Source organism: Buceros rhinoceros, unplaced genomic scaffold (genome assembly GCF_000710305.1).
Source record: "Buceros rhinoceros silvestris isolate BGI_N320 unplaced genomic scaffold, ASM71030v1 scaffold30981, whole genome shotgun sequence".
In the NCBI taxonomy this organism is placed as follows: Eukaryota; Metazoa; Chordata; class Aves; order Bucerotiformes; family Bucerotidae; genus Buceros; species Buceros rhinoceros.
This window is the reverse complement of record NW_010394225.1, coordinates 2515-25048: the sequence shown is the minus strand read 5'-3', so window position 1 is coordinate 25048 and position 22534 is coordinate 2515. Positions and strand designations below refer to the sequence as shown.

The 22534-nt window shown below is 37.8% G+C and overlaps 1 protein-coding gene across 1 annotated transcript in view; it reads right to left on the bottom strand.

The window, feature by feature from the left end:
- Nucleotides 1-21915, bottom strand: part of PLA2R1 (phospholipase A2 receptor 1, 180kDa) — a gene marked incomplete at both ends in the record, with an annotated part of 33720 nt that extends 11805 nt beyond the window's left edge. Inside the window, 16 exons of the mRNA XM_010145173.1 lie at nt 2131-2288; nt 2808-2843; nt 3302-3434; nt 4255-4339; nt 4840-4985; nt 5274-5476; nt 6520-6689; nt 8761-8873; nt 11582-11689; nt 13085-13242; nt 14708-14896; nt 15884-16027; nt 16693-16806; nt 17908-18081; nt 19178-19345; nt 21532-21915. Coding sequence (XP_010143475.1) covers nt 2131-2288; nt 2808-2843; nt 3302-3434; nt 4255-4339; nt 4840-4985; nt 5274-5476; nt 6520-6689; nt 8761-8873; nt 11582-11689; nt 13085-13242; nt 14708-14896; nt 15884-16027; nt 16693-16806; nt 17908-18081; nt 19178-19345; nt 21532-21915 — 2483 coding nt within the window. The remainder of the gene's footprint in view (nt 1-2130; nt 2289-2807; nt 2844-3301; nt 3435-4254; nt 4340-4839; nt 4986-5273; nt 5477-6519; nt 6690-8760; nt 8874-11581; nt 11690-13084; nt 13243-14707; nt 14897-15883; nt 16028-16692; nt 16807-17907; nt 18082-19177; nt 19346-21531) is intronic.
- Nucleotides 21916-22534: the final 619 nt, after the last annotated feature.

Sequence of the window (22534 nt, the reverse complement as noted above, 5' to 3'; positions counted from 1 at the left end):
AAGAGTCAACAATAACAAAAAGTTCTGAATGTGCAGCACCCTGAAAAGCCACCCTGAGAAGCACTTTTTTCCAGAAAGAACAGCAGTGCAGCTTGTGCTATGGCAGCCACACTGTCCTTGGAGGATTTCACCAGCTTACGGCTTGTATAGCAATAGCAAATGAAGAAAATAGACATCTGACAAAGAGGAGACCCAGGAATGCTATCTGATTTGGTATTGTTTGGCCTCCGAGTTTAGTTTTCTAATCACAGCATTCGGACTACTCATTACCGCTTTTAATGAATAGTGAAACACGCGATTTCAAATTCCATGGTAAGAAATTTTGCTGAGGTTCTCTAATGACACATGCAAAGTCTATTCAGACTGCTGAGTATTACTTTAGTGATTGCCACCATTACTCCTGCTTCCACAGGAAACCGGTTACAATCACTTAGGGACACACCTGGCTACACTGGAGAAGCTTACCCAAAGGCAGCAGGCTTTAAAATAGCTGTGTATGCTGTATTCTGAGACAAAACCTTATTTCAATGCCAAGGGAGTAAACTTGGCTTTTTCATTGCAGAAAACTGCCATCACAAACTGCCATAAACCCCACCAATTTGAATGATAAATCTGCTTTTGAAAGATCTCTTGTAAGTAAACATGTCTTTAAAGAAGCATTCTGATTAGCCATTTTAAGTGATCTTAAGTTGGAGAAATACATCTTTTTTTTAAAGTTACATAATTTCTAAAGTCATAAACATTCCACGTTAGGTAAGGCAGCACATACATCACATCACAGTCTCCAGGAGATGTGGAGGAAGGCAGACAAAAAGTTATGCTGCACTTTCATTATAAGCTATTTTTGCTGTGAACTGTTGCTTTAAATCCAGTTCATGAGGTTTTAATACAAAATTCCTTAAATAGCAGATAAAAATAATGCATAATTCCTTGGAAACTTAAAAACCCCACTCAACATGACAGAATTCTACTTATGTTTTCTATTACAAGTTAAAAGCAGAGAAAGCTGTACACAGCGTAAGCAAAACTAAGTGTGGGTCAAGAGCTTTTCTATTCAGCACTATCTGTTCTTTTACAGTTAACTCTATGATATCCCCTTACATTACAGCTGTAGAATTTTGCCCTCAGTAAGGCCAACAGATTATTTTGATTCATTTTTTTAAATGTTTTTTTTTATTTTATTTTTACTGAGAACATCTAAAAGAAAACAGTTTCTTGGGAATTCATCTACTTCTGCAGTTTCACTTCTGTTTGTTACATCAGAGTGGTTCTACAGAAATTCTGCTTTCATCCAGAGAAGGGAATTTAGAGACAGATGTCTTTTTTCCTCATATAAATATCCATAGTCACAAAGGGGTATAATTCAGGAGACATCAAACAAATGTGTGGACACATGGGAATGTTGCCCAAGCTGGCATACACAGAGGAAAAGGTAATGTATTTTCCATGGTCATAAGCACCCACCTCCATAGTCTAGATTTAATTTAATGCAGAGAAATTGGCAATTCTTTATTCTTGGCCAGCTCTCCGCAAGAGTAACCTTTCAAATCATCATGTTGTAGATTCAGACTCTGAAGACCATTTCAAACATCTGGACCTACTGCCCACGTCATGCTAATACACCCACTGAAACGTCCCTTGGTATTGCTACCTGATGACTAGCTGCAAGTTACTGAATGGGGATGGAGCATCACTGGTGGATGCAGAACTGCTGTGTGATCACCTAGGGAACTGCATTGGGTCCCCTTGGTCACGGAGCGGTGGCGGGGAAAGAAGAAGAAACAGAGAAGGATGTACACCACATTTGAAACAAACCTTTCTCTTTACTCCTAATTACTTTCATAACTTTGGGATAGGAAGCAGGTTTTTGCTCCTCTTGGGTCTTTTTTGAGGCAGACTGAACCACCTGCTCATCAGCAGAAATGATTCTGCAGATTCTGAAATGTTACTGATTTTAGCTAAATAGGGCTTCAGGGAGGGACGTGGGAAACGAAGACAGCAAGAGAATTAGTAAAATATTTTTCAGATTGTACCTGGAGCAACAGGCAGACAGATATTCCAAAAGGAGCAGCAGAAAATAGCCACTTACTGCCTGAGGGTTGATTTTTTCAAAGGGGTAGTTTTTGTTACCTTCTTAATTTTGTTTTGAATAAAAGCTTGTTCACCAGGAGAATTTATTGTTGCCATTCCACTGCGAAGCCAGCCACAGACAAACTGATAGGTTTCCCAGTCCGTAGGACCGACATGGAAAAGATATTCTGCTCCTTGATAATATGACCACGGCAGTTCTAGAAAATGAGCAGAAGAGTCAGTGGTGTGCAGAAGGAAAGACTTGTTTCAAGCCTAATTCTTCGTGACCCCCATGGTCCACCTTCAGCTATGTGTCAGAGGACAAATATGCCACAATCAACAGCAGAACCATGTTTAACATATCAATTTACGAAATGTGCTAATGAGTATATATTTTTTTTTTAATATTCTATCCTGGGATACTGCAGGGATATTAAGAGAGATGCTCAACCTTTGCAAAAAGGCAGACTTAATGTGATGGAAAGGTTATCAAACTCCTTTACCTAAGGAGTTTGATGCTACTGGCAACACTCTTTTACCTAATCAAAGTAGTATCTGATGTTTCAGTGTTCCTAAAAGAGTGACAGATGTTGATCTGAAGCAAAAAATTCCTACCGAGCTCCTTCATGTAAATTTTTAACTGAGAACATTTTACTTATTGTATTTTTACCAATGGCTTAAATTGTATTTCCAAGTTGCAATGTTTCAACACATGAAGAAAGAAAATGTTTACATACCAGCTATGTACCAATTTGGATTCTTTGGTTTAACACCTGCAAAAACACATAAATTTAAAAGTTGCTGATTAAGAATCAAAAGAGACGTTTCTCTTTTGAGAAACACTCAGAGACACTGAAATTGCTTTCTCTACAAAATGATGAAAAATATTACTATTTTCATTCAGGGACAAAACAAGGAGTTAAACATGGAATAAAATAAAATAATTGCCATGCTTTCTAAACAACATTTTTAGCAACCTTTGACTAACTCCTGCTAACCAGCTGCTAATCACTGCTATCCATTTTTAAACTGACTGCACATATTAGAGCTTTAACTGGCCAACAAACCCTAATGGCCACACACAGCTTTGCCATGATTTCATGCAGAAGACCAATGAGGAGAACTCCAGATGTGGATAAAAGGCAGGCTTTTGTATTTTTATTTTACCTTGTGTCTTCCTGAATTACAAGTAATAATTATCATAGATGATGGATGTTAATTAACATTTCACCTTTTGGTATTTTGCATATCCATTCACGCTTTTCATGGCAGTGTGCTGGAAAGACCGTTCTATTTACTTTGAACACTCCGCAGCTTCTTGAATCATCTTCAACATACTTGCTCTCCAAAAATGAAGATACTACCTGAAATCAGCACATTCATTATCTTTCACGACACTCCAAGATGAAACATTTCAAAATCTCATTATGGAGAAAAAGGAAGGATTTGGAGATGTGTGTATGGTAAGAACATCATAAGCAACAACTACAGGACCACCTGATTTATGGCGGCAAAATGAAAAAAAAATAGGGTCCATAACCATGATTTCTCAATGTCCTGTTCAACTTTCCCATCTTATATAAGACTCTTTCATAAAAACAACTGAAGAGCTATGAAACCTAACAGTTTTGTTACAGGATGAGCAGTAATTGCCCACATCTAACAGCCTTTGTTTTGGTTCCACATATGGCATGACTGAACCTCGCACCCGCATTCTGAAATGACTAAAGTAACAATGGCAGACCTGGCACTGTTCTTTCAGGCTAAAAACCAATTACGGTTTAAAAACCGACCCTTCTTCAGTTGTTCAAAGTTTAAACCCCAGTTACTAACTAAGGCTTCCCAATGTGCATATATATGAATACAAACACACAAACATACATTCACTCCACATATGCCTGGTCCTGGGCTAAATACAACTTGCTTTGCAGGAAAGAACACATCTGCAAAATGTTATAATCCTACCAAATTCCTTTCGTGGCTGCACGACCCTTTTGCACGGGCTGCTATTTTAACAGTAATGTACCATTAATCCTATTGTAACTATTACTTTAGGTGAAATATTTGGACATGAAAACCAATCAGTTTTTCTGACCAATGTTTGCTCACAAGGCTTATTTTTGTGAACTTATGCTCAGATATGACTTGAAAGGTAACTGAAACATATAGTATACAGATAGTTACAGGTGTTCTGTCAGACCACTGCCACGTCCCTCCAGAAAGCGGGTTTCTTTTATTAAATCCGATCCAGAATTGTCTTTCTTCTGTCCTATGATGGAAAATAAGAAAATAACATTTCTCAGGCACCTTTTCCTTAGTTATTTCAGAAATTATTTTTTAAATAGTGCAAATACCCATACTCATTTCTTCTTGAATTCCGTACATCGTTCTGAAATACGTTTCTTGATTTTTTTAGTATCCTTGAGGTAAACTGATTTTCCTACTAAAATGTTAAATTATATTTTTTAAGATGAAAACATTTAAAATAGGATTAAAATTGCTGAACCTCCATTTCAACAGAGAATGTTAACTCACAAGAATATCACTTTGAAATTAACAGTTGCTCAACATCTACTACAAAGATCATCTTCAAAACGAATCACATAACAGTGTTGCTAATACATGTCTTCTCACCCATTTCAAAGTTCATGTTAGAATAGAAACTTCTTTAACCACTAGTTAAGAGGATAGAAGAACTTACATTGTAATTATTTTTACATACTAGCATGATTGAGACAAATCTTGTTGGTGTTAAAAGAATCTCTTTACCTATCAAAAATTGTATATAATAAATTATTCAAAAATGTCTCTTCATAGATATGGCTAAAACTAGCAAGATGTGCTCCAAAATCTTGACATAACGCTTCTGCTTCATCCCATGTTCTTCTCATCAGAACTTTTTCATTGTGAAATATCTGCAATAAAATAAACACTGTCATAAACATAGCTGATTTTGGAGAGCAGTTGTCTCAGAAACCCATAAAAGTCAAGTATTATTTGCAGTGCTTTCTACATTAGAGCCATGCGTATTGCAAGTATAGTTCTGATTCTTAAGACTTTCACTCCCTTTAAGATGCAGTGAAGAATGGTAACAATTTTTGTTTGTTAAGTGAAAGAAATGCTTTTATCAAAATCATTTCAGGAACAGTGTATCCCTAAGCTGATGAAGAATAACAAAAATTCAAAGCTAGTTGGTCATGTACCTTGTAGCAGTTGTGCAGATTAGTATCTGACTCCCATCCAAAATAGCAGGAACTTAAATGTTTTTGAAAAGTAAGTTCCGGTTCTTCATAAGAACTTGTTTTTTGCTTGCACAGTGACATTGCTTTGAAGTTCTTACAGCTTTTCACCTCCCAGTAACCAATGGGGTGCTGCCCTCGCACAGCCACGCATCCTCCAGAATGACCTAGTCATGGGAATAAGTGCTGAGTATCAGAATAAAGCATTAGAATTCTGTGAATTTATGGTGAAGTGACTTGACTGTTTTATTGGCATCAGATTCTGGATAAAAACTCGAACTTACAAAAGTAGCACATTCTTTGGTCAGCAACCAGTTTACAAGCCTGTCTTGGCTAACTTGAGCTTGTAAAATGAACCACAATGAAGGGTTCCTCTCACAAAGCGCAGGAGATGAAATGCAATTTAAAACAGTACTTTCACAAACTGCAGTAGTAAAGCAATAAATGTATGGAATCCAAAACTGAGAAACAATTAGTGAAATGGAATGTCTTTATTATTATGTCTCTATTCTCAGCTCCTGTTAAGAGGTTTATGTTTCAGAGGCTGAACGACTATTTTTTCACTTTTTTTGTTTTTTCTTTGGATTACTATAAAGCGAACAAAATCAAACAAGCATCAGTAAACTAAAAGGGAAGAAGAAACTTCCACACAGTGCTGTTATTGACAGACAGAAATGCACACTGCCCTCTTTTTTTCAGATAAAATGCAAATTACAAACTGTTACTGAAAAAAACTCCTGACTTCTCTGGGACCTTTGGTTGGGAGTCTCCAGAAGCCCCGGTGGCCTCCTTGAAAATGCCCTTAACAAATGTCTGAAAAATTTCTCAGAGAAAAAGAAAAAATGTCAGGGATTAGTTGTGCCTGCAAGGAGACTGTGGCTGTTAATTCTTCCCCCCGCCAAACTGGGGTGGGGTGGGAGAAGTGACATCCAGCGTCCTGCCACATTTAGGTAGCGTATAATAACAGCACCCAGGTGGAAAGTGGGGAAGAAAGCTCCAGCTTCTCCACAACTGCCAACTCATCTAACTCAATCCACAGTAGGAAGTTACAGATTCAACAGAAAATGGAAGCTTATCTCTCTGCTCTCTCGGCCAGGCAGGGAGGGAAGGACGAGGACCCTTCAGTCACTGCTAAGCCGCTTACAGCAGGGGGAGGAGACCACACTGCCCCCCTTCAAGTCACTTCTTTTTTTATCAGCACATTACTCACGTGGTTGGTACTTGTTCCAGTTTGTGTAGCTCACGGAGGGATTCTTTCCTGATGTACTTAACCAGAAGTACTCTCCTGTGTTATTAATGTCTTGCAATCCTATCCAAAAATAAGTTTTCTCAGATTTTACCATGCTACGGATCATGCTGTTGATAAAAGCTTGTTCAAACCTTGATAAAATAATAAAGACAAAAAGCTTATTAGAATAAAATAGGTCAATTGGTATTTCACTGAATAGCTCTCATGAAATGATTTAAATTACGTGAGAAGATGCAAATACATAAGAGGTACTTAATTGTCTTTACAGAACAGAGTGAGGAACTTCAGGCACGAGGCTGTAGCATAAACTGCAATTTTTCCCTGTTTTTCTTTTCAGCATTTGGGCAGATAGAAGAAACAATAGTTTAGGATCTTAAAAGCTCAATGCTTAAACTACTACATGTAAAGACAGAATATTAATGATGCACAAATCAAATTATTAAACTCCTTGTATGAAGGAGAAAAGATTACAGGGTCTGAAAAAGCTACAGAAGAAAGAAAAGAAAAAGCTCTGCAGAGAGGTACCCTGCTGGAACCAGGCAAACAAAACAGCACCAAGAAACCAGAGCTGAGGAACTCAAAGCACCAGCTGATCTGACTACAACAGGAATCACTTTTTCCTTCTTTATTTTCTTCATTAAATTTATCTGAGGGATTTACACCTTTTTGCAAGTAGTAATTGTTGCATATAGTAACCCATTTATCCCTTAAACGTATTTATTTGGATATAATTGGTCTAGCATTATGCTTCAGCACACTGAATCGGCTTCCTATGAAAATATATACAGCAAAGTAAATGCCCAGTTTGATAAAGACTTATACAACTTCTTGGTTTCACATATTGTGAAAAAAATGGCTGAATACCATAAGGATGACATTAATGCAAAAAACTGAATGTATCTGTAACACTGAGAGTGACTGAGACCTTTTACTTAATTTTCATTTCCCCTGCACATTCTCTTTTTGTATCAACTCTCCTTCCTCTACAACCTACTTTTTAATGAATATTTTAGGATCAATACACTGAAAAGTTCTTGCATTTTCCACCAGGACAACGAACCTCAGCAGCAATTAAAATCAAAAAAAGCTACACTAACAACTAGTTTTCTTTGCCACTCCAACATCGTAGCTGGGAACTACATAATTAACAGTGATGGCTATACCCAGCAAAAATCAAATAAAAAGAAATAAGCACAAAAAGACAGAAGACATGCTTCCACTGATGTGCAGCACACCCTCAGCACTCCCTGTGATGTCTGAGCTGCAAGTGCTCATCTGCAAGAATGTGTCCTTTATCCTGCCCATCAGTATTATTGTTGTACTGCAGTACAGTGCTGTGTGCGTCAGGCACAATCCTGTAACCAGCTGGCAGGCCAAATTCCACTTTACGCAAATCCTTCTGGGGTAACCTGTGTTTTCCTAAAATTTCAAGCTATCACTCATTTGATTAGTGGTAGTTACAGTACTTCCCCCATCCTAATGGGAGGGCAGATTTCCTCCTTATGGTTTGGGTGGGGTTTTTCTCTTCTTTGTTTTTTACAATAAATATGTGGCGGTTCAAGTATGCATGTTATATATTTACCAGTATGTCATAAACTTTAATGGGAATCCAACATAAAGCGCAAATCACAAAGACAGCAGAGAAAACCTGAGCATCTGGACATCTGCAGAAGGGAAAGCCTTTGCTGAAGCTGGAATACAGGTAAATAGGAACAAAGAAAGGGAAGACAGACCTCAAATGCTTTCAAACATTTACTCTCTCCCCATTTGCTGAGAACTCACATGAAATGCATACACAAATAGAAACATTTTTAAAACATTACTTGATTTGGATTAAAATTTGATGTATTTTGATTATAAAAGATGAATATTTTCATTTTTCAGTAGTTTCCAAGTATGCTAATAAACTTTCTTAAAGATCTTACATACCTCTGTAGAAAGCATTTTTGTTTAGATGCCTGCATGCTCACACGTGTGCACATTGCTGTGTTTATTAGCCTAACACTTGGTTTTCACTGAACTTATCTTCAATTAAAAAATAAAGCAAAGCACACCTTTGATTTTAGCCAATGTTAGTAATTATGCTCACCTCTCACACAAGTATTATTTCGTAATGGTAATATCTTTTGCCATGCAACACTTTCTAAAGTTAGAATAGCTCTTGTTAGAGGTATCTTCACGCTGTCTAATAGGATTAACTACCTGTTTGTTACTGATACAAGTGCAGGTGGGCAGAAATAACCACTGGAAGCATGTTCAAAACTTCGAGGGGTACTGTCGATTTTGTAACAATATCCACCATGTCTTTCCCATCCCTTAAAAGAAACGAACATTATTTTATAGATTATTAATTATTATATGGTTGTAAAAAACTTGATCCCCTTTTGATTTTCTGTCTAATCATCAGTGATGTCCCTATAGTCCTTTTCCTTTCTACTGTACTTCCAACAGTAGTTACCCTCAAGGTCACTAAAAATGTCAAAATGGTGAGTGCCATGAAGGTGGGCAACTACTTCAGTACAAGACCTTGGGGATGATAACCAAAGCTAAGCTAGCAGGAGGCAGCCTCAGCATGGAAAGGTGGCGTGTTTCCATTCAGAGGGTAGATTTATAGGTCTCACGATGTAATGTAAAGAGTTCACATGAGTCCAAGAGGAAAAGGGCAAGCACTTGTAGGGGACACCCAGTGTGGGCTGTTAAGATACACAAATCTTAAAAGGCTCAGGAAATCCCCTGAATAGTTGGGGGTCAAGGTAAAACTGGGGGAAGCATTATCCATATTTGCCCTGTCCTGCTCTTCACCAAACACCACTTGCAGCCACCTGCGGGAGGCAGAACGCAAGGCCGAATGGATCCTTATCCAGAGCAGCAGCTCTTCTGCTCTTTAAGAGGTTTTGTAGCCTTAATAGCAATTCTCTTCTTAAAAGCATGATTCTGTCTGTTACAACAGCCATAGAGACAAATGCTCGATTTAGTACTATACTGTTATCTTTTGATGCACTAATAAAAGCGTAGGGAACTGGAGAAAGTCACTAGTTCAAATACAGTCAGTTCTGCACACAGAAACCTCCAACTCAGTTATCAAGCAGCTCCACAATCTGTTTCAAAAGCTGGTTGAAAGAAAATGTTTAAAACTGTTATTTTTGTGTTGGGGAAAACTGTCCAGAGAACCTCACCTTTGCAATACAATATTTAGTCTCAGTAATAGTCTGCTGTCTAGAAAAAAATAGTTGACCTGCTAAGGGAAGAAAGTGCTTAGTACTTTTTATGTCAGGATGACAGAAGTGTAAGGAAAAAAGAGCTCAGGTTCCTAGTAACTCGATACGGACGAGTTGCGAAAACTGCAATCAGCAGAACCACAGAAAATGTTAAAGGCTAGTTCATCTCATGCACTAGTCGTAAAATCAACATGACATTAGAGATCACTTTTAACACATTAGACAACAAAGCTTTAGAAAAGCAAACAACTGTGCCCAAAGCCCTGAGAATCTGCTAGCAACCCAAAATGAATGACAGTATGAGGTTAATGAAGCAAAAGATCAAATATGAGAAACACCAATAGATATTCTGTACATGTAAGTTAAGTCAGCAACAGAAAAATGTGGGGGGAAAAAAGGTAACTCTGGATGAAACAAAGACTTAGAAAATTAGGCCAGTAACTAGCCACAACACATTCACTGAATGTTACAAGAAGGTGAGTTGTCAAGACAAAATGCCTGAAATCAAATGCAGCTTTGAGTAAGTTTAGTACTGACTTGACTGAATGAATTTAATTTTTTTCACATTAGAAAGAAAAGTATCTATCAAAACCAATGGATTGTAACAGGGTTCAGTACATGTTTTCACAGTGTATGAAACATCAACAAACAGAAATTTATCAGGCGTAGGAAGTCTGCCAGAGCAGACCAAACTACCTATGAACAGTGACTCAATCTTTGGAGACTTGATCCTGGGAAGCACCAGAAATTGAATTGCTGTAAAGCTCCTGACTACAACTGGAAGTCTTGATGCTATGTACATTTTTCACTTGGTCAGGACTGCAGCAAACCTTTCTTAAACTAGTAAGACACAGAATTCTTGAGTGATGAAATACATTGGTCCAAATGAAACGAATGCAGGTACCCTAAACTTCTGGAAATGTTAAGCTGCTGGAACTAAGCAGTAACTTCTGCCTCCATAATGGTAAGACCAGAACGCTGGATATGTCCCCTGTATTTCCTGTATTTCGACTCCAAACAGTTCAGTTTCAACCTTTTTATAATTCAACTGAACTGGTCATGTTTCCTGACTTCTCAAAAAAAAGGAAAACAATGAGCTGAAGTGTAAAGTAAGTTAGAGAAGAAAGACTTTTATTGATAGAAAGAGAGGTTCACAAAACTCCTCTGGAGTTTTGAATAAAACACAAAGTCTTCAAGTTAGCTTATAGATACTGTGAAGAGAAACTGATGGCAAATAAAATCCTACTCTAACACGATACCTTTTACTACCAGAACACAGAGCCTAAAAGCTTAAAACCCTGTTGCAATGTCCTATTTAGATAGCTGTGCTCCTTCCCATCTGTGTCTGAAAGCAAAAGGAATGCTAATGTACGAGTGGAAGAGTTCACTCTCCGTGTCAATGAAAGTGATTGCTTTTCACCCTGACATTCCATTTCAGTGTATGAAAACCATGTGTGGGATGAGGCATCATATAACAGCCATTATTTGCACAGATGGTGGACAAAAGAGTTTTCACTTTTGATCTAGAAAGAAATAGGAACTTGGGTCACAACTGCTGACAGTGCAATAAGCCATGAAAGGCATCTTGGGAAAGCCTTTAATCTTACCCTAAAGTTTAGCTTACATATTTTTCAGGCAAACTATGAGATTTTTCCTAGCAAAACATGCATATCTCTAATAGGAAAAAACTAAAATTATCTATCTATTTTCATTCATATGTAACGTAGCTGCATTTAGAGGTTTCCTACATCATTCTGCTTTATTAGTGAGGCTCTAAACCAAACAAAAAACATAAACCCCCTTACCTCTGGACAACCTGATTGCAGCTCAGGAGAGATATTATTAAATTCCCCCACTTTTTTGCAAATGTAGAAAGATCTTTCTTCACATTTCTTAACCTTCCAACGTCCCTCCTAAGGGATATAGAGAAGTATATTCTGTACATACTCATATTCTCATACGTATCCATAGACACATTAGTTTACACTTCCTATTTTAACTTCTCAGTAAAAACAAGCAAATTTTCTCGCTCTGTTTATTTATCATTAGAGGGATCATTTATTTCTACCAACACTGTCAGCAGGACTTTTTAAATCAATCATACAAAAGGGCTTGTCTCTTTGAATCACTCTTTGGAATGCAATGCATCTTAATTAACTATCACTGTGACCATGCCAGAGCACTCACTTTTCCAAATAGATGGGAACTTTCTTCCCATCTCTTCTATTCTTTGTAAGATTAATCTTTATATTTGAACAGTCCTTCGTCAAGGTATTACAAAGTTTGTATGGTATAATTTTCAGATATCTATACACACTGGACATGTACCAAAAACAATGCTTGAAGAATTTTATTTTGAACCTCCTTTTCCTTTGTATTTTACGTGTTGATTTTTTTGTTTATACTTGCAAACTGAGCAAAATATGGTTTTATGTATCTAAATCCCACAATTTTATGGAAGTCCTGTTTTTTACTTCCAATGGAAACTCACTTTGCCAGGTTTGTGTAATTACCTTGGCTTTCCCATGAGCTAAAGACTGCAACCCTGGATCCACTACTGGAGAGACAACAGAAACTTTTTGACACAGTTTTCACACTTAGACAAAACATGCTTGACGAAAAAAAAAAAGGCATTATGGTGCTACTTCTGTAAGTCATGTATCAACGAATTTAAGTACAATTAATTGTAAAAGTAAATTGATGACCAAATTATGAAAAAAATGACAGTGCAATGAATATTGATAAGACAGGACGTAGTGTTATTTGAACATAACTCTCAGTTTTACACCACCAGACTGATTTAGGGTCAGTTTTACTGCTGTCAACTTATATAATTTTATGTAGAACTAGACTACTGTTTTTGAAAGATGCTACATCAAATTTACAAATATTGACAGCTAGATACCATAGGCATAGCTGAGAATTTTTCAAAATGTGATTTTGAAGCTTTCAAGATCAGAACTTATGCATCTTAAATTATGATATACACTACCTGGATTTTAAATTACTTTGTCTTTATCAAAATACCTACTCATATTTATTCTCTTCCATTTGGCAAGCATTTTTAACATCTTTTATTGAACATAAGCTCAGAATCTATGATTAATTTTCTGTGCATCAGCGCTGCAAAATGTATTGATTTCTAAAGGCTACATTGCATTTATCACAACATGGACACATTAGGAACCAAACCCCAATGCCATACTACAGGTCAAGGTTTAAAACAACATGCACAGTCAGAAACACATTTTTTATGAGATAAACAAGAAGTGTCTGTATAATTCCTTCAAAATGAAAAGGAAACTTACAGATCCTTGTGCTGAAACACAGAGTTGTCCTGCTCCTTGAACGGTGTTAGGTTCTTGGCTGTGCCAGTTAGATAATTTAACTGGGCTGCTATCTGACCACTCAAAAACAACAGGAGTGTTATTACTGTATAACCCAATCCAAGCTTCAGTTACATTTTCTGTAAAAGAGAGAGTTCAGATTTTCGTGGTGAAAATTCTGCCTATTGTTCCTGCAACATCACCACCACCATTGAAAATTATTCATGGAATTTTCATAATAATTACCTTCTTTCAGAAAAACAAACAAAAAACCAAAAAACCCCCACCCAGCTGTACAAACTTCAGGAAACCTTACTGATGAGGTAACATTCTACAGCTCTTGAAGACTAAATTGTTTCAAAAATAATCAACAAACATGATAATATGCCTTGAAATCCTGATACAAATCAAGGGTACCTGCACTTTTTCAAAGTGCATAGGGCAGAAAGCCTGAGATGGAAGGGAAAGAATTCTTATAATCTTCCACGGCATGCTCAGCTTTACATTTCTCTGAGTGATGTTCATAAATTCCAGTGACAGCACAGCTGTAGCCACAGTGCTAGCAAACATAGGAAAAACGAGGCTTGCAGTTTGATGTAGCACCCTGCTTGAATATCTGCTACAGCCAGAGAAAGTAGACAGGCTTTCAGTCATGTAAGCCCTTCTCCTGAAGAGAAGCCTGATGCAAGTCTGAAATAGCAGCAGACTTGAAAGCTGAATACAAGCTGACAACAATTACATCTATCCATTACAGCATCTCTGGAAATAATGGTATTTGGTATCTATGGAGGGTGTTAATAGAGGAAGATGATACAGGGGTTAATCTCCTAAGAAGAAGACAGACAGGATAGCAAAGATGATGGGTGGCAAGAGGGATGATAATGGGAGATGAAGTCCAGTAAACCCAGTGTAACACACCATCCTGCAAACACAGGTGATGGGACAGAGTTGATAAAATGTGCCACTGTGCCACATCTCTGGGAAGCTTAAACTCATGGTCAAACTGTACAGCTCTGCCAGCACTGATGTCAGGTGGAAGCATGAAATATTCACTTTTTTTTGCTGCTGTTATGACAACAAAAGTCTTGGCATTGCTGCACTGAAAAGTGTTTGTTCATTAAGTTCCTCGTGTAATTACACTACCTCTTAGGACAATGTGGACTAGTGAACTCCTTTGATCCACTCTGCTGCCATCAAAGGTGACTTTGTCAATGCACTAGCGGCAGCAGCAGCAACTTTACAGTGTGGACAAGGGCAGCTTGAAAGCAAAAGACATTCTGAATTGTTGTTGCTTCTGAAACAATTCTTGCACGAGGATGATGACTGAACATTTTGCAACAGTTTGCAAGTTGGTGGCCAAGAACAGGAAAGGACAAAAGCTGGCAAGCACACTGTGGCCTCGCTGTGTTACTTTGTTGATCCACTTATTTAAGTATGGTTATTGGAGAAGGTGACACTTTAAAACTCCTAGAAGGAGCATGTATCATGCTTTCATTTTTCGTAAACACCATTTGGGTGAGCCACGTGCCAATGTTAAAGGGCTGCACAAAAGAGCATCACAAAACACCTCAAGAAATGCTGCACACTTTAACTCCCAAAACTCACCGCTTTCAAGCAAGTTAAGGAGCAGCTCTGCATCTGCTATGGAAGATATACTAATGAGCCCGCTACTGTCGCTTTGGCATGAGATAAAAGCTTCATTCCAGCTCTTCTCCTCTTTATGAAGTCTGTAGCAGTTGCGATTGTGTGGGTACCAGCCAGCATCACAACGAGTGGCGTAATACTTCCATGTATCTTTTGATTAAGCATACAAAATTTGTGTATATTAGATGGAATTGCCAAGGTTGTGCTATGTTCATAACACATTCAGAGCTATTTTTTAATCTTCAAATGCTGAAAACAGAGTCATCCAAGATGACTTAAGGAAGCCAAAAACATATGCTCTAGGGAACATCACTTACCAAGCAAACGGACATTTCTCCCACTTTATGATCAGATCATTTGGGCCTGCTGGACTATTGCAAACACACTAATAGATCTGTTATTCAGTTTAAAACATGTTGTGTCTCCCTTATTACCTCTGATTCTAAGTCAGTTAAAGCTTTTTCAGACACTACCTACGAAAAGTTTGGGTAAGTCCTTTCTTAGTATCTGAAACAAGTAGGGAAACTTTCTTCTGAGTTATCAAAAAGAAGTTGAACCTGCGTAAGTTGCTCTTATCAAGACAAAAATTAATGTTCTAATAAACTCAATTCTGTGTTTAACTTTCCCACAGAATGGGAGTCTGAGACACTCTGTGTACTATACACAATAGTACACTCTGCGTACTATATATCGTATACTCATGTATGTGCAAAGGGTTTTTTTATACATCAAAAGTACAGCACACCACTAAAAAAAAAAAAAGTAAATTTTGAGCTATATTTATATAACTTTCTTCTCTGTGGGCCACTGGTTAATTCCATTTGAAGCTGATTACCTATTTTTAAGCTTAAAAATGTGGCTCTGTTGTAATATAAAGAGAATGAGCATTCTTTAAGCCTCAGATCAAATAAGGAACCAATTAAATGCTATGTATATATATATATTAAACTTATTTCTTAGTTTTAAGGCTCTTAACATGCTTTCTAGGACTGCAATTAAACTGTACTAAATTTAAATGAGCAAACCCATACATTTAGTCCAGCTAAGGCTCTTTTCTTCTGACTTTATACTCAGGTGGCTCCCTCTTATTCTCCTTCCAGACTCGCAAACAGGATACAATACCCTTGAGAGACTTACCCAGTGTTTCATGCTCTATCTTATTTAAAGATTTTTTGCACACAAAAGGCAATCCAGATTCACATAAATAACTTTGCCAGCTGTACTTCAGTTTTGAATTGATCACTACACAGTGATTTTCTCTAAAATCCTTATCAGAGAGATCTGCAAACACATTTTTAAGAAGCACAAAATTACATAAACTCAGTTCTTACTTGTAAAATGCTGTTGTAAGGCTCTCTGCATCTCATTGTATGAATGTACAAACATCCCTCCAAACCCAAACTTATTAATACTTAATATTACACCAATACTGTGGACAGCTGATGAACATCAATCATTATTTATACATATGTGGCAATCCCTCCTTGGCTGCTGCTATCAGAGGAAGGGCCAAAATAAACTCTAGCGTCTATGATATATCTGCTGGTGGACAGACCTCAAAATGTAACAACCCAAGTCACAAAGGTCATCTTAATATGCTAACATTAATTACATCTTGTTAATGTAAAGAAATTCCTTTCCTCCATGAAACCAGGTAGAGCAAAACTTTTAAATATGCAACTGGAATCTTAAAAACAGCTTTAAAAGTAAATGACAAAAGGGCTAGATCATTAATGCTTTGAACAGATACATCTCAACTGATGCTACATCCCCAGTTCTAGTTCATGAATACGAATAATTATTTCTACAAAAAATAAAAAGTACACTCGATCACTAGATTCACTTTTCAAACTCAGCTGTAGGAACAGCAGCCTTGTATCAAGCTGCAGTTACAGAGAGCATATCATTTACACTGCTACAACATATCCAAGAGCAACATCAAGTACTTGCTCTCCAGTTCACAAATGCTAGAGGTGTTCCATCCGACCACTGCCAGCCAGCATCTTCCTCCAGGTGATTCAGGCCCATCCACAGCATCGTATCTGTGGCATTTAACTGCCCTGAAACAGAAAAAAATAAACAAAGTAGTACTTTCATGCTCTCCTCATGTTTAAAAATACCTACAGGTATAGATCTGCTGTCCTGACTGTTACAATAGGAATAAAACTTCAAATCAGTCTCCAGAAAGTTCAGGCTGTTTTTTGATGTCCTTAGAAAAAGTCTATTACTTTGCTAATCAACACAGAGGTTAAAAGAAATAAACTCAGAATTCTTATTTCATCTTTCAAAAGCTAATCATCCTGCAAAACACAGAAGCTGTCGCTGACCTTAGAAGTTAAATCTAGAGTAGGCAGCTACAGAAACGCTAGCCTGTTTCAGCTTTCCATAAAATAAACAACTTCTAGTCCCTTTACAGCTTGCAGGCATATCAAAAGCTGATTAAATCTTTTTAAAAACTTCCTGCTCGCTTACATCCTGCAATTGAAAATCAGCAATAATGGAAAGCAACAGGGAAGGAACTTGAGGCAGCCTTGCGCATCACAGTTCTACCACCCTATTCTCCACCTGGTTCTCTCCACACACACTAAAACACCTATGAAAGCCAAGACGTCAGAAGGCTTTGCAAAATTTGTCTGAGATGCTCGCTGCACAGGGGAAAGCAAAAGGCTTGTCAGACAAGGAATACCATCCATTTGTGAAAACAGAGCTGGCATTTTTCCCATACAGGACAGTTACTTCGAGCCTGCAGAAATGTTCTTGTCATTCTCATTTGGTGAAGTCCAAGTTGCAAAGAAAACTTAACAGGAGAGAGGGACACCAGGGAACATTGCAGAGAAGGTAAGTATTTGTATAATTCATCAAAGAAAACAAACACACTCCATGACCACAGCTGCAAGAATGAACTGGAGTCTCTGGGGAGGGAGAATTACAGCGTCCTATAACATACCACCACTTCTCGAATTATTAAGGTGGTAACTTACCTTTACCCTTGCTTTTTCAAACAGCTCTGCTGAGGTGTATTATGTGCCAAAGACTGAGAAGCAGCAATGGGAGAGATATCACACAGAGTATTAAATTCCAAAACTTATCCCTTTTTCACAGGTAAAGAGGAAATCTAGCTACAGGTTTCCAACAAGGTCCCCAAAGAAATGTCTACTCACTGCTTAAGTTACTTATGTAGCTCTGCTCTTCAGGGTCAGCGACACTTAGCAGGTCTCCACCTTGCAGCTGACAGGTGGCCCGTGCCTCATGCCAGGTCAGCACAGATGCAAGGTTGAACTGGTAGCAAGCGTGTGTGTCGGGGTTCTTCTTCCAAAAAACATCGCAGCCACTCTCTGCTCAAAAACAGACTCGTCACCAACAGCCCAATACTACAAACTAATCAGAAATACCACAGCTTAAGTAACTCAATTAATTAATGGCAGTAGCGTCCCAATGGAAGCATAGTTATGAACTCCCTTCGTGCTCCTTTGTTAAAGAACATATGGAAATAGGGCACTATTAGGGAATAAAATGTTGCCCCATATTTCATACGGTTGATAAAATACTTGGGAGCTGATCTGCAGCTGGTGGTGATTTTCACAGCTCTCATGAAGCCAATGTAGCTATGTTTCAATTTATACCAGGTGATCATTTGCTCCTAAAGTTGAATGTTGAAATATTCAGGCTATGAACACCTCATCCAACTTGTGGAGGAGCAGTCACTGAATCTCCTTCTATGTTGTACTGAAGAGAATAAACTTACTGTAATTCATCAGTGTAAGCAAGGCTGAAAATATCATCTATTACAATGGTTGCCCAGAAATCCCCATTTCAGAGACACATTTACAGCTGGTTTTAAGATACTTTGGAACAGAGATCTGCAATATAGTGTGAGCAAGAAGGGCTTTTCCACTTCTACTGATAGAAGATATAATTTTGCTCACTTACGCAAGAGGCTGGAATATTCATGAAGATTATACAACAAAAATCTTTCCAATAGCAAGTGTTTTTAAAGCTATTGCTACTAAGGGTTTTACACCCAAGACGCATCCAAGTAGTGCACAGAAGAAAAGGAATGTGCAAGATATAATGCAGAACATGACTTTGCAAGAGCAATCCTCACTTTACATGCTTCAGAGAAGCTCCTATGTATCACTGGGACAGAAGAAAGAGAGGTTTAGCAGCAGGGTAAGATCAGTGAGCTGCACGGAAGAACATCCTTTCGCTCACCACCTGTAGTTTCATTTTTCGGACAAGGACTTGGCTCTCCAAAGGCCAAACATGATAAATTATGATAAAATTTGCTAAAATCCTCTTTCGTGTTTTTAAAGAGATGTTGCTCTCTAACAGAAGAGAAGTAATCCAAAACTGAGTGTGTCCTAGAATTACTAAAAAGAGCAAAGATCCTTTCGGGGGAGTGGGACAGAGAGAAGACAAGTAACTTCTTACCAGTATTCGGGCAAAATCCCCATTTTTCATCTTGCTCGTAGTGAGTTGTTGTGGCACACCAGTCAAACTCCTTTCCATCTCTGGTACACTCATAATACCACTTGTTGTTATATTTAAATGGAAAAACACATGGGAAACCATAAGAATTTCCCTGCAAGGTATATATTTCTGGAATAAACAAAATGCAGAGCTTAAAATAACAATTAACAGAAATTTCTTTGCCTCATATCTCGTAATTCCTGGTTTTAGCAGCAATGATAAAAACAAAACGGCTGAAGTCACTTTTCTAATTTAAATTTATAAACGATAACACATTACGAGCAGCATAACTTCAGTGAACAGAATTTGGAAATAATAGTTTTTTTAATATGTCACGAAGAAAAAAGGCACATTCTGATAATTCACTACAACTAGAAAAAAAAAATCAAAACCTGAACAATTAACATATAAAATCTGTGCTTACATTGCAGAACTGCATAAAACAGCAGCAGAATCAATACACGCTCAGATGCAAACTCTACCTTTAGTCTATGACAGACAAGCAATTTAGCATTATTTTCCCTGCTCCTCCCACTCTTTATAAAGTGGATTTCTAATGTTTTTTCCATTCTCTTTGTCATTCTATGGGAAAGGAAACATGAAGGACAAAGGAATATTAAATAAACTTTTAAAAATAGTTTTTATACCTTGGGGGATAATAATCTAGCTAAAGAACTGATGTTACATACACCTGTTGTCACAATCAATTAATGCCTTTTAAAACATTTTAAATATTTTCCTATTGTACTTTGAGTATCAAAATATTGACAAAACCCAGTGCAATTGAAAGCTTTACCTCAGTGAGCATCTCCTTAACCTCAGCGCTTCTACAAAAGGTTAAAGAACCACAATCACACTTAGTATGAAATTGTTTGTCGAAGATCTCATTTTGACAGCCTAAAGATCAAAGTCCTTCAACTACAGACTAAGTACATACTGCCAGGTTCCTAGAGGTTTCCACGGTTAATGGCTGGCTGTGCACATACAAAAAAGCAGTTTACACATTGTAAATCCCCTTTAAAGCCTTCTGATATCAACAGACGATAGAAAGATCACGAGTTAAAAAAACATCAGGATTGCTTCTCTGCCCACTACCATGCTGCTACCTATGGAGGTGCAAGGGACTCTTCCAGTCCCGGCAAGAAACCAAATGTGACAGCTACAGACCTCACACCACAATTATACTCATTTTTTCTTTGAAGGTACAGATGCCCCCCAACCTGGCAGACTAACAGGCGGGCTTGCATTTGCCTGTGCATACATCAAGGTAGAAGAAGGATAATAGAAATTGGAGGGGAAGGAGATTTTGCCAATGCAACTAATTACTTTGGTCCTGAAAATAGGCTAGGAGCATCTGCCTAAGGCTGATCCTCTTCTCCCAGATTTCACAGTACTAGGGCTAAACCAAGTCTATGTTCATCTTGCTATGTTTATACAGCAAATGTGGAAGACTTTTTGCTGGGTTTAAGTATTTTCTGTCTGGTCTTAAGTGTAAAATCCATTGGGTTTTCAAGAAAAGGTTGGATGCTATAGTGTTTTCCCAGTTGTCACATCTCCCAAACGAAGGATTTCGTGAGAGCAGAGGCCAAGCCCAGATACACCTACTGAGGAAACCAACGAGATCAGATCTGCAACCCAAACACCCAGTTCAAATGGGGAGAATCACAGCTCTTGTCTGAGACACGCTGTACAAACCTGAGGTCTTGTCTTCTAAAGAAATACCAACGAAGGGGTCAACGTACAGTCTGTCGCTGTTTGCAGTCAATGGGTTTACCTCAACCCTTATACCTGGAAAACTGTTCAGGTCTGCAGACCTGGATCTACATTCCTAGGCCTTTCCTAGCTGTACAGCAGGATTAATCAAAAGCCTGATCTCTGTTCCAAAGTTTGGCATGTTCAGAGTTCAAGTGCTGAATGTTGCAAACATTTGGTTCATGGACACTGTGATCACAGACTGATTTTCAGTGGTGGTAATTCCAAATCCTTTGTTATCTCTCTTTCGATTTATCTGATAATGAAAGCTGCAAGACAGGCAACAGTAAATCCTTAGTTCCACTTCTTACTTTATAGAGGATTTGAAATGAACAGTTCCTAATTTGCAAGGATATTGGTGCTTTTTTGGGTCCATAAAACAGATAAGAAAAAAATCAGCTGTGTGTATGCTCACCTCAACCACTGCATATAAAAAAAAAATTAAACTTTTGAGTCCCAAACCACATAGAGGCTGGAAGGGATCCTAAGCATCTGATCTTCCTTCAAAAGAACTTCTGAAAATTTTTCCCATCCACATTTCTATGACAACATTTTATTTTTACCTTGAAAAGGGCGTTCACAAAAGTCTTCATCATAGAACATGTACTTTTTCCACCGATAAGTAGAATTTTTTTTGGCCACAATATGTTTGCTGTTTTCAACGGCTAATTTGTACTCTGATACACCAACTAATGCTTTTCCATCACAATTCCACCATAACGAGTATTGAGTTGAATCACATTCAAGCATACTTAACACCTGTTCTGGTCTACTGATGTTCAGTCCTAGACAGGTACTTTTGCCTATGTTGAAAAGCCGGTGACCGGACACCCATTTCCATAACATGTCTTTTGAGAGCTGACCACAGTCTTCCAGAACAAGTCCAACTGTGTCCACTTTAATGCACAAGTTGGAGTCTTCACTTTGGATAATAAATATCCCTTTATCTGTAGGGGGAAAAAAAAAAAGGAAAGACAAAAGAAGTTTCAGTCTGTAGAATGCTGCCATTGATCAAACAGTATCATAGGACAAATATTTTAGTTGGAACTATTTAGGAAAAAAATATCCATCAGAATAACTGGCACTTGAAAAAATAAGAGTGCTGGTCTAAATTTACTGCCAGCTGAGTTTTTAACATATGGACCATCTCAGGATCATAAAAACAATGCTAGGTAATATTTCTTAAGTTGGATAGCAAAAAAAAAAAAACCAAAAAGGGGGGGGGAGGGTGTGCCCCAAAACCTCAGTCATGTTAAAAAAAAACAAACTCCAAAACAAACCACTGGTCACCAAGAAATATCCAGTAAAGGAATACAGGTTTGAGTGTTGCAAGAAGTCATACCATATATTGCAAAATCATTCTCAGGGGGGTGAGGGAGGTGACTGGAGAATGTAATTAAAGTTAAAAAAGCTAAAAAGTTTAAGGCTGACATAGCTATATTCTCTGCCATATTCGCTCTTCATTCTCTGCAAGAAAGAAAATTATTTGCATTGTAAATAGGACAGAGTAGGATTTATCTATACCATGAGAGCTGGTGGCCATGGGTTAGAGTATGCCTTCCCTGT